The sequence below is a fragment of the Molossus molossus genome, unplaced genomic scaffold, assembly GCF_014108415.1.
Source record: "Molossus molossus isolate mMolMol1 unplaced genomic scaffold, mMolMol1.p scaffold_m16_p_12, whole genome shotgun sequence".
Classification (NCBI taxonomy): Eukaryota; Metazoa; Chordata; class Mammalia; order Chiroptera; family Molossidae; genus Molossus; species Molossus molossus.
The window spans coordinates 84,815,221-84,831,811 of record NW_023425347.1 but is presented as its reverse complement, the minus strand read 5'-3'; the positions used below and the strand labels follow the sequence as shown (position 1 = coordinate 84,831,811).

The 16,591-nt window shown below is 47.5% G+C and overlaps 1 protein-coding gene across 1 annotated transcript; it reads left to right on the top strand.

Moving 5' to 3' along the window:
• The first annotated feature begins 12,151 nt into the window (after window positions 1–12,151).
• On the top strand, window positions 12,152–13,589 carry RAB42 (RAB42, member RAS oncogene family). The gene is made up of 2 exons (XM_036257452.1): window positions 12,152–12,408; window positions 13,139–13,589. Exons 1-2 carry the CDS (start codon window positions 12,164–12,166, stop codon window positions 13,560–13,562), a joined length of 669 nt encoding a protein of 222 aa, XP_036113345.1. The 5' UTR covers window positions 12,152–12,163; the 3' UTR covers window positions 13,563–13,589.
• The last annotated feature ends 3,002 nt before the right edge of the window (window positions 13,590–16,591 follow it).

The window sequence follows — 16,591 nt, the reverse complement described above, 5'->3', positions numbered from 1 at the left end:
GGACTGGAATCTGGCATCCACTCCAGAGACTACACTTCTAGCGCTTTTGCATATTTTGTCCTTCGAATGAATAAGTGTCAATATACAAATAGTAGCTGTCAAGAATTAAGCACCTATTCTGAGCTTAATCTATTCATTAATTTTTATCTGTACATGCACTTTATTTATTTTATTTATTTATTTTTATTTTTTATCCTCACCCGAGGACATTTTTCCATTTTTTGTTCAGGTAGAGTGGGAGGGAGCAAGAGGAACAGAGAGAGAGAGAGAAACGTCAATGTGAAAGGAACACATCAAGTGGCTGCCACCCGCACAACCGACCAGGGCCGGGGACAAACTGCAACCGAGGTACGCGCCCTTAGCGGGAACCGAACCCGGGTCTCTCAGGACCGCAGGCCGACGCTCTAACCGCTGAACCAAACCGGCCAGGGCTGTACATGCACTTTATAAAGTAGTACTGCCGGGCTGGTGTGGCTCAGTGGTTGAGCACTGACCCATGCTTCAAGCGGTCACCTGTTGGATTCCTGGTCAGAGCACATGCCCAGGTTGCGCCAAATCCCCTGTGAGGGGCATGCAGGAGGCAGCCAGTCAATGTTCTTTCTCATCGATGTTTCTATCTCTCCCTCGCCCTTCCTCTCTCTCTAAAATCAATAAAGGAAAAAAATTAAAATAAGTAAAAAGTAGGTATCTATATTTTTCCCATTTTATGGAGAAGGCAACAGACTAAGAGAGTAAGAAACTTTATGACGGCTTCCAAATGTGTTTCTCCAGCCCCACTTTTCTCCTGAGCTCCAGGCCTTACATCCTGCTGCTTCCTTGACATCTACGCTTGGAAGTCTCATAAATAGGCTTCTCAGAACACAGTCTTTCCTCCAAATCTCCTCTTCCCTTTCTCAGTAAGTCTTTGGAATGACTCTGGACTCCTCTTTAACATCTCACCAATACATCAGCAAATCCTGTGTTCTCCATTTTAAAGATTCCTCAAGAATCACTGTTTTTGCCCTGACCAGTTTGGCTCAGGGGTAGAGCGTTAGCCCGCAGACCAGTGAGTCCTGTTTTGATTCTGGCCAAGGGCACATACCTCAGTTGTGGTTCCTCCAGGCCTGGGGTCCTGCGGGAGGCAACCAGTCTATGTGTCCCTCTCAAATAGATGTTTCTCTTTCTCTCCCTCCCACCTTATCTGAAGATAAATAGAAAAATATCCTCGGGTGAGGATTAAAAAAAAAAATCACTGTTTTTACCACTCCCACTCATTATCACTGACCAACAAGATAGCAGTAGTTTCCTAAATGCCTCTCTGATTCTGCCATTGCCCTCTACATTGTAGTTTCAACACACGAGCCAGGATGTTAAAAGAGCAAAAGTTTTTCATTTTGATGAAATCCAATATATTGATTTGTAGTTTGTGCTTTTTGTGTCTTTTAAAAAATCTTTGCCTAACTGAAAGACATTAAGATTTATGTTTTCTTCTAGAAGTTTAATCATTTTAACTCTTACATTTAGATCTGTGATTCATTTTTAGTTAATTTTTGTGCGTGGTGTGAGGTGAGAGTCAAGGTTTGTTTATTGCATTGTTCCATCTTCATTTGTTGAAAAGATTATTTTTCCATCTAATTGCTTTGGTACCTTTGTTAAAAATTGATTGACCAGACCTAACTGGTTTGGCTTAGTGGTTAGTGTTTGCCTATGGACCAAAGGGTCGCAGGTTCGATTCCCAGTCGGGGTCCTGCAGGAGGCAGCTGATCGACTGATGTGTCTTTCTCACAATGACGTTTCTCTCTCTCCCTCCCTTCCACTCTAAAAATCAATGGAAAAATGTCCTCGGATAAGGATTAACAACAACAACAAAAAGCAATTGACCATATGTATACGTCTGTTTCTGTATTCAATATTACACTGTCTTGATTATTGTAGCTTTTTAATAAGTTTTGAGTCATCCAACTTTGTTCTTTTTTTTTTGTATTTTATTTATTTATTTATTTATTTTTAAAATCTTTATTGTTGAATGTATTACAGTTGTTCCTCATTTTTCCCCCATTGACCCCCTCCTTCCCACTCCCGCCCCCCTCCCGACTTTTCCACACTATTATCTGTGTCCACTGGTTATGCATATAAGTTCTTTGGTTTATTTCTTCCCACCCCCCAACCCCCTTCCCTTTGAGGTTTGTCAGTCTAGCAATGAATTTGTACTTCTTAATCCCTTCACCTTTTTTACCCATTCTCCCAACCCCCCTCCCATCTGGCAACCAACAAAATGTTCTCTGTATCTATGAGAATGTTTCTGTTCTACCTGTTCATTTTGTTTGTAGATTCCATTGTCGATAGATATGTATTCATTGCCATTTTGTTTGTTCATGTATTTTATCTTTTTCTTCAAAAAGACCCTTCATCATTTCATATAATAATGGTTTGGTGGTGATAAACTCCTTTAACTTTTTCTTGTCTGGGAAACTCTTTATATGGCCATCAATTCTAAATGACAGCTTTGCAGGATAGAGTAGTCTTGGTTGTAGGTTCTTGCTTTTCATCACTCTGAATATTTCTTACCACTCCCTTCTGGCCTGCAAAGTTTCTTTTGAGAAATCAGTTGACAGCCTTATGGGAACTCCCTTGTAGGTAACTGCTTTTCTCTTGCTGCTTTTAAGATTCTCTCTTTGTCTTGAACCTTTTGCATCTTGATCATGATGTGCCTTGGTGTGGGCCTCTTGGGGTTCATCTTGTTTGGGACTCTCTGTGCTTCCTGGACTGGTATGTCTGTTTCCTTCACCAAGTTAGGAAAGTTTTCTGCCATTATTGTTTCAAATAGGTTTTCAATTTCTTCTTCTCTCTCTTCTCCTTCTGGCACCCCCAAAATGCGAATGTTGGCACGCTTGAAGTTGTCCCAGAGGCTCCTTACATTATCCTCATTTTTTGGAATTATTTTTTCTTTTTGCTGTTCTGATTGGGTGTCTTTTGCTTCCTTATATTCTAAATCAATGGTTTGCTTCTTGGCTTTACCTACTCTACTATTGAATCTGTGTAAATTATTCTTTATTTCAGTTAGTGCCTTCTTCATTTCTGACTGTGCATCCATCATTTCTGACTGGTCCTTTTTTATGCTCTTGAGGCCCTCACTAAGTTCAGTGAGCATCCTTATAAGCAGTATTTTGAACTCAGCATCTGTTAGGTTGCTTATCTCCATTCTGCTTAGTTCTTTTCCTGGGGTTTTGTTCTGTTCTTTCATTTGGGACCTGTTTCTTTGTCTCCTCATTTTGGCTGCCTCCCTGTGTTTGTTTTTATGTATTACTTAATGATGAGGTATGGGGCTAGCTGAGACCAGATGCTGCTTGTTTGAGAGAATTTAGGAAAACCTGAAGCAGGATCCAGGACAGGCCAATCCTATGGTTAAGTAACTGGCAACAGCTTGGGTGGGCCTGAAAGTTGGGTGGGGCGGGGCCTCAGGGAATCACCAGGGCGGCAGTGTGAGCCAGGTTGCTGGAGTCCCAGATATGGTGACTGTCTGCCGTCCCAGGGAAGGGCTCACCAAAGGAACAAAGGCCTCAGACAGCACGTTTGTCCCGGAGAAAGCCCCCTCTCCAGCCCTCGCTCCAGTGCCAAACAGCTCAGTTCTTCCCAGTATGTGTCTCTGGTGCCCCTGGAGCTGCCTCCCCTCCAAGCTTAGAGGGAGAGAGTCCAATAAGTCCATGTGCGGACCCTTTAAGGAGCTGCCTGGGGCTCCAGCCGCATCAGCCTCCTTGAGCCTCAGTTCCTGCTGGTTTTTCCAGCCAGAAGTGATGGGGATTCTCTTCCTGGCACTGGAACCCTGAGTGGGGCACCTGGTGTGGGATGGGGACTCCTTAGTCCTCAGGGAGGAACTTCCCAGCCAAGGTGTCCTCCTGATTTTTATCCACCAGACGTGGGTGTGGGACCAGCCCGTCCACCTCTGCCCCTCCTACCAGTCTCCATGTTGTTGTAACCCAGGAGAGTCAACCTCACTCGGACACGAAGTTGGGTGAATTAGAGGTGAGCTTTATTACCCGCGCAGGGACTGCAGCCAACCTACGCAGAGGAGAACTGCAGCCCCGAGCTCTGGGGGAGGGTTGCTTATATAGGGCAGGGGTACTCAAAAGTTTAGCAGAGCAAGCGAGCTACGTGTACAGAAGCGGATATCAGCAGTTAGCCAGGTGCAATGCATATATTTTTAACAGTTACAGTTTTATGGGGTAAAGGGAGCTTCAGTTTCTCCCTATCATTTTATTTACAGAGCATGCAGGACATTCTGGCCTTGGGGCCGTTTCTGTCCTCCCTTTTTCTGAAGGATGTTACTTTCCAAATTCCCAGTGAAAGCAGTCTATAACATCCCCATTGTTTCTCTTGTCCCTGAGGCTGTTAATTAGGGCAGCTCAAGGACAAGTTGTTTTTCTTTATTGAATTCCAAGGATAGTGAGCTATAACAGATGTGGCTGCTGCTTTAATTCCATAGTTGTAGGACTTCCATTCAGCTTGATTTCAGGTGGTTTTGAATGATGGTTGTTCTGTAGTTTAGTTGTAACTTTGATGTGGTTGTGGGAGGACGCGATACCGCGTTTACCTACGCTGCCATCTTGACCGGAAGTTTCCAACTTTGTTCTTTTTCAGGATTATTTTAGCTATCCAGAGCCCTTTGCATATCCATATATATTTTTTAGTATTATTGCATCGAATCTATGGATTAATTTGGGGCAAATTGACATCTTTTTTTAAAATGTTGTTTTAATTTATTGAGTAGAGAGAGAGAATGCCAGGAACCAGCCTGGAGAGCAGAGTCCCTGAGTTCGAGAAGTGGGAATGCAGACAAAGACACGGATATGGGATCAGGTGGACTGTCCTCAGCAGGATCAGCCTCAATATGCTTTACTACATGTCTTTTATACCTTATAGCAAAAGTTTAGTGATATAAGAAAACAGGATCTTCTGGATATGATGCCCAGGGCTACAACAGTGCTGTATAGAATTTGTTCGCCTCCCAGATAACAGGAACACCCAGTCTTTTATCTCAGGTATTTCAAGGTACATTGGGCCACACTTAGCCCCGAGCTGCACAAACGCAATGCAAGCCTAATTTTTTGAGATTGTGGGAGAGGTCAAGTCTCTGACTCAAGACCTCCAGGCTCCGTGGACTCTGTTAGACATGTAACCGGCTCCCAACAAGAGAGAGAGAGAGAGCCCTGGCCGGTTTGGCTCAGCGGTTAGAGCATCAGCCTGCTGTCCAGAGTAGACCCGGGTTCGGTTCCCGCTAAGGGCATGTACCTTGGTTGCAGTTTGTCCCCGGCCCTGGTTGGGCCGTGCAGGTGGCAACCACTCGATGTGTCCCTTTCACGTTGATGTTTCTCTCTATCTCTATCCCTCCCACTCAATCTGAACAAAAAGTGGAAAAAATGTCCTCGGATGAGGATAAAAAAAAAAAAGAGAGAGAGAGAGAGAGAGAGAACAATTTCTTGTTCCACTTATTTATACATTCACTGCTTGCTTCTTGTCTTTGCCCTGACCAGAAATCGAACTCATCAGGATGAAGCTCTAACCAACTGAGCTACCTGGCTAGGGCCCAAATTGACATCTTAATAATATTGAGTCTTCCAATTCATGAGGATGGTATATATCTTTTCATTTTATAAGGTCATCTTTTTCTCAACAGTGTTTTGTAATTTTCAGTGTATAGGTCTTACATTCTGTATATGTTTTGTCATATTTATCCCTAAGTTTTTCATATTTTGATACTATTGTAAATGCTATTCTTATCAATTTCAAATTCCAAATGGTTATTGCTAGTATATAGATACAGAGTTAATTTTTGCATATTGACTTGTATCCTGCAACTTCGTTAAACTCACTTAATAATTCTGGCAACTTTTGTGTATGTGTGTGTGGTACGTGCCCCTAGCGGGAAATGAACCCGGGACTCTCTAGTCTGCAGGCTGACGTTCAACCGCTGAGCCAAACTAGCCAGGGCTCTAGCAACTTTTTTGTAAGTTCCTTAGGGTTTTTCACATCTGTGAATAAAAGACAAGTTTACCCTGGCCAGGTAGCTCAGTTGGTTAGTAAAAGGTCTGAACTGGTGGGAGATCACATCCACAGCGCAAGGCCAGTGTAGAGCAAAATGGCTTTATTGCATGTGCCTGGGTGCAGGATGGCTGAGCCAAGAAGGGTTCAGCCTCAAACTAGGGTTGGGGTGTTGGTTATATATCCTCCTTTCAGCTTCCAGCAGCTCCTGCTTATGTACTTTATCTGGCCCATTGTCCACCTTGCAGTAGGGTTGGTCTGGTATCTCGTCAGGGATCTGCTGGGTTATCCATTGCCTTGCGGACAATCCAGATAAACCTTCTCCTTACTCAACAGAAGGCTGAGCAAAGGTCATGCAAGCAACACAATCTCCAGTTTCTGCCTTTTGCAAACTTTTACCTTTACCCTTTAAAACATTACTGACCCTTTCAGTTAGAGTGTTGTTCTGATATGCCAAGGTTGCAGGTTTGATCCCGTCAGGGCACTTACAAAAGCAACCAGTGAGTCTGGCTGGTGTGGCTCAGTTGGTTGGGCGTCATCCCATGCACCAGGAGGTTATCTGTTCGATTCCTGGTCAGGGCACATACCCAGATTGTGGGCTCCATCCCCAGTGGGTGTCGTGCAGGAGACAGCCTATTGATGCTTCTCTTCTGACTCCCTCTTTCCTCCTCTCTCTGTAAAAATCAATAAAAATATGTTTTAAAAAATGTACATAGGGAGCCCCAGCCAAGTGGCTCAGTTGGTTGGAGCGTCATCCCGTACACCCAAAGGTTGCAGATTTGATTCCCCATCAGGGCGCATACCTAGGTTGTGGGCTCAATCCCTGATGAGGGTGACTACGGGAAGCACCCAATCGATGTCCTCCTGCCTCTCTCTCTCTCTCTCTCTCTCTCTCTCTCTCTCTCTCTCTCTCTCTCTCTCCCTCTCTCCCTCCCCCCCTTCCCGGCTCTCTTTTTATTTTTTACTTTTATTTTTTATTGATTTTAGAGAGAGAGGAAAGAAGAGGGAGAGAGAGATAGAAACTTTGATGAGAGAGAACATCAATTGGCCACCTCCTGTATGCCCCATACTGGGAATTTGGCCCACAACCTGGGCATATGTCCTGACCAGGAATTGAACTGGCAACCTCTTGGTGCATGGGTAGACAGACACTCAACCACTGAGCCACACCAGCCGGGCTCTCCCTCTCCCTCTCTCTAAAGTCAATAAACAGCCCTGGCCGGTTTGGCTCAGCAGTTAGAGCATCGGCCTGCGGTCCAGAGAGACCCGGGTTCGGTTCCCGCTAAGGGCACATGCCTCGGTTGCAGTTTGTCCCTGGCCCTGGTTGGGTTGTGCAGGTGGCAACCACTCGATGTGTCCCTTTCACGTCGATGTTTCTCTCTCTCTCTCTCTCTCTCCCTCCCACTCTATCTGAACAAAAAATGGAAAAATGTCCTCGGGTGAGGATTTTAAAACATAAATAAATTTAAAAAATAAAGTCAATAAACATATCCTTATATCCTCATATATATATGAGCCCTGGCTGGTGTGGCTCAATTGGTTGAGTGTCCCATGCACCAAGAGGTCTCGGGTTTGATTTCTGGTCCGGGCGCATGCCTGTGTTTCCGTCTCAATCCCCAGTAGCAGGTGTGCCGGAGGCAGCCAATGGATGTTTCACTCATTGATGTTCCTCTCACTCTCTCAAATCAATAAACAAACATTTAAAAAAAAATACATGGGAAGCCCAGCCAGTGTGGCTCAGCAGTTGAGTGTCGACCCGTGCACTAAGAGGTCGCTGGTTCGATTCCTGGTCAGGGCACATGCCCAGGTTGTGGGCCCGATCCCCAGTGAGGGGCATGCAGGAGGCGGCTAATTGCTATTCTCTCTCGATATTTCTATCTCTCACCCTCTCTAAAATCAATAAAGAAAAAAAAATTTTTAATAAATAAAAATAATACATGGGGAAACTTTGGGGGGTGGTTGATGTTCATTATCTTGATTGTTGTGGTTTCATGGGTGTACACTTAGGTCACAACTCCTTATATTGTACATTTTTCAAGTGTGTAATTTATTATGTGTCAGTTATACCCTAATAAGGATATATTTTTTAAGTAAGCAAGGAAACATTTAGAACATGTAATTCACCTGCCCCCCCAGTCACTGACTTCTCAACACATTTGAAATGAAAGCTGAGGTCCCCAGGCTGGCCTCTGCTTTGCCATCATCGCCCACCACTTGTTTCCTCCTTTATTCTGTTCCCTCTTCCCAGCCTCTCTGCCCTTGGAGTACTCTGCCTGCTCCCACAGCAGGGCTTCTGCTCTTGCTGTTCTTCCTTCCTGGAACTGTGCTCCCTGGATTTCACAGAGAGCCACATGACTCCCTCACATCCCCTGGGTTTCATCAGATGTCACCTCAGACCACCCTATTTTGATACAGTGCCCTGCTACCTTTCAAGCCTTTGCCCTGCTTGTTATTTATAGCACTTAATGCTCCCTGTCATCACATTATATATGTATTTATTTTCTGTCTTCCCCATTACAATGTGAGCTCCCCAAGAACAGGAATTGTGTCTTTTTATTTTCACTGCTGTATAACTACTTGGTGTATAAGACAGCCAGTACTTACTGAAATAATTAAGTGAATGAATGAATAAAACTCAACCAAGGCCACATTGCTGGTACGTGGCAGTTGGAACTAAAACCCAGACCTGTCTAATGCAGATGTGCATAACTTTACCTGATAGGGGACACAGTTCTTCCAGAACTGCCCTGTGAGGTGGGCACTATGATTTGCCTCACTTAACAGAAGGTAAAGCAGGGGTGAGGAGGGGAAATGACTTGCCCCCAGGTCACATAGGCCAGCTGACATCTCGATTCAAGTGCCAGGCACATGACCCCAACAGTGTCTGGGAGAGGAAGTTCTAAGAGTCTGATGCTGACAGTGCACTGCCCATGGGTGCTAACCATAAAGGTTTGGGGGAAGACGGTTCAAACTGCATTTCAAGCTGTTTCATACTTCTCTGCCTTTCGCCAGCAGCCCTTCTTCCCTGATCTCCGAGCTCGCATTGTCCTTGGAGACTAGTTTCAGCATCACCGCCTCCAAGAGGTCGTTTCTGACCCTGGACCTCCTCAAGTCCTGCTGGATTGTGGTATTTGACTGACTGAAAAAATAGCACTTACACTTTTATTCATTCATTTAATCATAAATATTTACTGAATTTCTACTTTGTGTTAAGCACTGAGAATACAATTATTGGCCCCTGCCCTCAAGAGGCGCGATCCACCCTGGCCGGTTTGGCTCAGTGGTTAGAGCCCGCAGACCAGGAGTCCTGGGTCTGGTTCCTCCTAAGAGCACGTACCTCAGTTGCAGTGTCCCTGCCCCAGTTGGGGTCGTGTGGGTGGCAACCAGTCGATGTGTCTCTCACATAGATGTTTCTCTCTCTCTCTTCCTCCCTCTCTTCTCTCTGCTCTATCTGAAGATAAATGCAAAAATGTCCTTGGGTGAGGATAAAAAACAAAAAAGGCTTGATCTTAGGAGGGAGACAGATATTACAATGGACAAAACAGCATGTGACCTGTTGCTGAGGGGCTTTCTGAGGGCAGGGCTCTAACCTGAGGCCTGACGTAGGTGGTCCTTAGCCCTCTGAAGAGCTGAGAAAAGGAAAGATTCTCAGCAGGGCTGGAGCTCAGAGCACCAGTGGAGGCTAAAGAAGGGGCTGGAGCATCTTCAAGGACCTGACACAAAAAATATTTTCCTGCCCAATAGAGTGGGGTGGGAAGGACATCCTGCTGGAGGAATAGGTGAGACAGGTGGGAGTGGAACAGACTCTCTTGGTTTGGGCAGAGCCAGGGGAGAGGATCCCTCCAACATACACACACCCTTCCTGCGGCGTCTCGTCTCGTGGTTTCTAGATTCTCAGGCATCTCTCCTACTCCTGCAGGTAGGGGGCAAACAGAGATGGGCTCCTCAGGCTCTACCATGTAGGTGATCAGTGGCCAAGATTGCTTAGAGACCTGACAATATGGCTTCCCATTGTTTTGTTTAGTTATCCAGAAGAAAACCTGGGCCTTCTCAGATCCCCAACCTGTCTAGCCAGGAACAAAAATAGCAAACATGGCCTTGGACTTGAGTAGACTTGGAAGCTAATCTCAGTCTTTCTTGCTGAGTGACCTTGAGCTAGTTATTTAACTTCTCTGAGCCTCAGTTTGCTCATCTGTAGAACTGGCTAGGATAACATCTACTCACAAGATCATGTGAGGAGGAAATATAATGATGTGATGGTTGCAACGGTGACCCCACCCCACCACTTTGCCGAAACAAGTTAGACTGGTAAAATCCGCCTATTTGGGACCAGCCAGAACTCCAAGCCTTGATGCCCTGGATTGCCAGAGGGCCAGACTGGAAAGGGTGGAATAGATCGTTGAAGCAGATTGAAACGGTTAATAATGTTTTAACAAAATTAAACTCCATTCTGACCAGTTATTCCTGCACGTAAACACCTGAGCAGTTTTCTAAACACCCTGGGACTGACACTCAGAGGAACCGTGAAGATAAAGGGTTAATGGCCTTGGAAAACTTGGAGGGACCATAAAAAAGAAAGAGATCAGTGACTGCCCTAATCTCTGTAACAAGCTTCTCCTACCCTGCAACAAATTCTTCCCTTGCTTCTGTAACAGTTCATATCAGCCCCGGCACCAAGCGGTGCCAAGGGAATGTGGGCGGTTTTTTTTGTTGATTTTTTTTTTTTTAGTTTCTGTAGTTTGTGGCTATAAAAGCCAGAGAACAAAAATTTCAATGCTGAGCTCTCTAGGCCTGGCCTGTCCTGCACACAGGTGTATGCAATAAAGCCATTTTGCTCCACACTGGCTTTGCGTTGTGGATGTGACCTCCTGCTGCCTCAGACCTTTCACAGATGTGTCTGCCTTACTTTTGCCCTAACCCAAGGGGGATGTGACTACTTGGTCCTCTTGGGACTTTGCTGTCCCCTTTTGTGGCATATTGAGGGGGTAATAAAGAGTGAGACAAACCCAGATGTGAGTCCCGGCTTTGCTGTATGACCTGGGACAAGCCACACATCTGAACCTCCCTCTAAAATGGGCACACTATGCCCTGGCAGTTTGGCTCCGCGGTAGAGAGTCAGGCCACAGACCAATGAGTCTAGGGTTCCATTCTTGCCAAGGGCACGTACCTCGGTTGCGGTTCGTCCCCAGCCCAGGTTGGGGTCATGTGGGAAGCAACCAGTTGATCTCTCTCACGTCCATGTTTCTCTCTCTCCTTTTCTCTCCCTCCCTCCCTTCCACTCTATCTGAAGATAAATAGAAAAATATCCTCAGGTAAGGATTAAAAAATAAAATAAAATGGGCACACTATGGTCCTCACAAAGGGTTGCTGCCCACAAAACATAAGGAACTGACCATCTGACCTCATAAATGGTAGATGTCCTGTCCACAGGCCAACTGCACTCCCAGTGCAATTCCAGTTGTCTGTATCTGGTCTGCGTCTTCTCCCACAGACTGTGTGCCATCCTCTCCCTGGGCCTTGGGGCCCAGCACAGGCAGGCAGGAAGAAGCAGTGGAGCCTGTTGAAGGTTGATCCTGAACACTGAGCAGAAGGCCCCAGGTCAGGGTCAGTGGAGCTGCAGGGAAGCTCCCAACCCCCATCCCGGGGCAGGAAAGGAGCACCTATAAACCATCAACTTTCTAGAGGGGTGTCTCCAGGTCCAGCAGCAGGGACCCAACTGGGGGACTAACAGGAGAGTGGGACTGGAGAGAAACCATCCAACAGATAGATGAGTGGGTGCCTTGGGCAGCTCTAGCACTGTTAGTCTCAGGCCAGTGTGTGCTGGGTTATCGCTCCTTCCAGTCCCCCTTCTGACTTCTAGTTTAATCTTTTCATCCTGTGAAGCAGGGGTTACTATTAGCCCCATTTTACAGAGGAGAAAACTGAGGCTCTGAGAGGAAGTGATATGCCCAGGTGTTTTCACCTGCCAGCTTCCTCAGGGGTCAAACTTTCCTGGCTGCAAACACCCCAGGCTCCACAGTCCTTGTGCTGGTGACCAGTAGCTCAGTGGCCGCATGGCGCGGGGCGGGGCCACCCTTCGCTGCCGTGGGGCAGGGCGCGGGGCCGGACAGTGACACCGAAGCAGGCTGGAGGAGAGACTCCGGCCATGGAGGCGGGGGGCTGCCGCTACCAGTTTCGAGTCGCGCTGCTGGGGGACTCGGCGGTGGGCAAGACGTCGCTGCTCCGCCGCTATGTGGAGAGCGCGCCTGGGACGCTGGAGCGGGAGCCCGAGCCGGAGCCCGAGCCGGCGCCCACGGTGGGCGTGGAGTTCTACAGCCGCGCGCTGCAGCTGCGGGCCGGGCCCTGGGTCAAGCTGCAGCTCTGGGACACCGCGGGCCTGGAGCGCTTCAGGTGCGCGGTCGGGAGGGGTGCCGTGGATGGGAGGTGGGGGAGGAGGCGGAGAAGCGGGAGGGACCAATAGGTGAGGGACCACTGGTTTGGGGATCAGTGCTGGTCCGCCTGGCTAAGGAGGTCCCTCAGAGACGTCAGCCTCAGTGGCCCAAGTAGAGGTGTGGGTGTCATTGCCTTGAGTCTCGGGTCCTTCACTCTTAAGTCATTCAACTTACAAATACAGCTGGGTGGGCCAAGCTGCTGCGCCAGATGTTTGAGACCTGGTGCCGCCTGTTCCCCAGAAGAACATTCAGGCCTTGGGGACAAGGGGAAGCACCAGGCATTGAGACCTGGAGGGAAGAATGATGTGGGTGCTGAGGGAGCCCCAGGAGCATAGCGAGGGAGGTCAGGGAGATGGGAAAGGAGGAGAGGTTTGTGTTGGCCTTGAAGAACCAGTGGGCGTTTGCCAGGCAGGGAATGCGGAAGTGGACTTTCAGGAAAACATTAGGCCTCCTCCAGGAATGGGGAACAGTCAGGAGAGTATGTGAATCAAACTCACTCCCTAGCTGAGAAGCATGCAGTCTCTTGGGAAAGACACACAGTCCAGGAACAGAAGCACAAGGCAGTGTGAAATGAACTGCAATGGGGGGAGAGGGGAAAGGGAGGCAGTCAGTGGATGCAGGGGAGGTCCTGCCTCTGGGAGTGTCTTGAATGTATAAGCATCTTCCCCCTCGCTCTCTGATCCCATCAGGTGCATCACCAGGTCTTTTTACCGGAATGTGGTGGGTGTCCTGCTGGTTTTTGATGTGACAAACAGAAAGTCCTTTGAACACATTCCAGACTGGCACCAGGAGGTCATGGCCACTCAGGGTCCCAACAAGACAATCTTCCTGCTGGTTGGCCACAAGAGTGACCTGCAGAGCACCCGGTGTGTCTCGGCCCAGGAGGCAGAGGAGCTGGCTTCCTCCCTGGGCATGGCCTTCATGGAAACCTCAGCCAAAAATAACTGCAATGTGGACCTGGCCTTCAACACACTCGCCGACACCATCCAGCAGGCCCTGCAGCAGGAGAACATCAAGCTGGAGGAGGGCTGGGGGGGCATTCGACTCATCAACAAAACTCAAATCCCTAGGCTCCCCAGCAGGAAGCAGCATGCAGGCCCATGCCAGTGCTGACTCCGGGAGGGAAAGGGTTAAAGTGGTGCCAACCTCAGCAGTGCTGGTGGGATGGAGAGAGTGTCTCTCTGAAGGGCAAATGGCAGAATATACCCAAAGGGTTCATATAAACAGTATCCTAGCACAGTCCTGGCTCCTGGATTTTGGAGTGTTAGAGCTCAGCCCCTTTCCACCAGAAAGGGCTAGCCTGGCCCGGTAGCTCAGCTGGTTAGAGCGAGCGCTGTCCCAGGACGCCAGGGTTACCAGTTCCATCACATCCAATATCAACCATGGAACAGCATATTGATGTCTCCCTTCCTCTCTAAAATTAGTCAACCAACCAACCAAAATCTAGAGGCAGGTGTGCAGCTTGTGTTCTTGAGCTTGTTTCCTCATAAAACATCCTACTTCACGGGAGTGGGGGTGGAAGTAGGGGAGTACATGAATGAGATAATGGATAGATGTACTCAGCCAGAACCTGCCACATGCTGAGAACTGAATGACAAGAACTGTCGCCACCACTCTTCTCTTGGCTGGGATGTGGCCATTTCCAGCAGCATTCCTGGGCTGGGACGCTCAGACGCTGAGTCTGGACGCCACTGCGCAGGGAAGGATGGGTGCCGGGAATTTCAGGGGGAGACTCCTTAGGTTCTCAGGCTTGGATGAGCCTGAGCATGAGATGAAGGGGTGGTTGTTGCTGCCCAGTGCCCCCAGTCCAAGGCCAGGAGCTGGATCTGCATCTGGGAGGCAGGGTTGAAGAACCCATAGCCTCCTCCTTACCCCCATCCTCACCACCACCACCCGCCCCAGCTGCTGGGAGTGCTGTGGGATGAGGAGCCACACTCCCTGAGAACTCCCCACCCCTCAGGGGCAGCCCACATCCACTGTGAATCTAATGGGGGAGGGTATTCACAGGCCAGGCCTTCTTGTCCCAACTCTGAAGGTCAAACCTGCTTTATCACTCATTATGGAGTCCACTGAAGCCATTGTTGTGACATCACAGATAAATCCTCTTCTGGTCAATCCTGTTTCCTTCCTTTCCTCCCCTAATACAACTGACCCTTGAACAGCATGGTTTTGAACTATTTGAACTGTGCAGGTCTGCTTATACGTGGATTTTTCCAATTGACCCACACAGTTTAAACCCATTATTCAAGGGTGAACTCCATGGTTGGGAATCCTTGGATATGGGGGTCAGGTGTAGTTACATGCAGATTTTCTACTGCACAGGAGGTCAGCACCCCTAATCCCAGAGTTGTTCAAGGGTCAACTGTAAATGTTGACACTAATAGCCATCTCAGAATCTGCCTCTTAGAGAACCTAATTTGCAACAGAAACTGCTCAGCAGGGAATATCTTGGAGCAATTAAAGACTTTATGGAGGAGATGGTGTTTGTGTTGCAAAGGATCACAAGTGTAGAGAGGGTGTCTTGAGGATGTCATTGTGCCAGTGAACATGGGCAGTTGCCACAGCAAAAAGCACACTACTTAACTTTGTGACCTGGAGCCAGTTACTCCACCTCTCTGAGCCTCAGATTCTCAGTAACAGGTGACTGACCGTCCCTCCATCCTAGGGCTCTTGGGAAGTTTTCAATGAGAATGAGTTTCTTAGTTTCCTCTCCACGTGCCCTGCCTTCTCCCTGCCTCCTCTTCTTCTTTTTTAATGTTTTGAAAATTGATTTCAGAGAGAAGGAGAGGGAGAGAGATAGAAACATCAATGTGAAACATCAGTCAGTTGCCTCCCATACAGGGATTGAAAACCGCAACCTGGGTACGTGCCCTGACTAGGAATTGAACTAGCAACCCTTATGTGCACGGTACCATAGCCAACTGAGGGCTCCCTGCCTCCTCTCTTTAAAAAATCTTCACTCACCCAGCAGGTGTGGCTCAGTGGATTGAGCACTGTCCCATGGACTGAGAGGTCCTGGTTTGATTCCCGGTCAGGGCACATTCCTGGGTTTCGGGCTCGATCTCCAGTGGGGGGCAGGAAGCAGTCGATCAATCTCTCTCTCTCTCTCATCAATGTTTCTATCTCTCTCTTCCTCTCTCAAAAACCAATAAAATATGTTTTTTGAAAAAATCTTCAGCCCTGGCTGGTTTGGCTCAGCAGTTAGAGTGTGAGCCCGCTGACCAGAGAGGTCCAGGTTTGGTTCCTGCTTAGGGCACGTACCTCCATTGCAGTTTGTCCCTGGCCTTGGTTGGGGTCCTGTGGGTGGCAACTACTTGATATGTCTCTCTCACATCGATGTTTCTCTCTCTCTCTCTTTCTCTTCCTCCCTCCTCGCATAAATGCAAAAAATATCCTCAGGTGAGGCTAAAAAAATCTTCACTCATCCTTATGACAATTTTGCAAGGTTGGCACAATTATCCCCAGTACTATCCCCATGGAAAGCTTGGGCCAGTAGAGGGGGAAATGATTTGCTTTAGAGCATATTACTATTCCTTCATCAAATTTTTATTTATTTATTTTAAGCTTTATTGTTGAATGTATTACAGATGTTCCTCATTTTTCCCCCATTGCCCCCCCTCCTTCCTCCTTCTGCCCCCCTCCTGCCATTTCCCACACTGTTGTCTGTGTCCATTGGTTATGCATATAAGTTCTTTGGTTTATTTCTTCCCACCCCCCAACCCCCTTCCCTTTGAGGTTTGTCAGTCTAGCAACCAATTTGTACTTCTTAATCCCTTCACCTTTTTCACCCATTCCCCCAACCCCCCTCCCATCTGACAACCAACAAAATGTTCTCTGTATCTATGAGAATGTTTCTGTTCTACCTGTTCATTTTGTTTGTAGATTCAATTGTCTACAGACATGTATTCATTGCCATTTTGTTTGTTCATATATTTTATCTTTTTCTTCAAAAAGACCCTTCAGCCCTGGCCAATTTGCCTCAGCGGTTGGAGCGTTGGCCTAGGGACCAGAGAGTCCCAGGTTCGGTTCCTGCTAGGGGCATGTACCAAAAAAAAAAAAAGACCCTTCAACATTTCATATAATAACGGTTTGGTGGTGATGAATTCCTTGTCTGGGAAACTCTTTATATGGCCATCAATTCT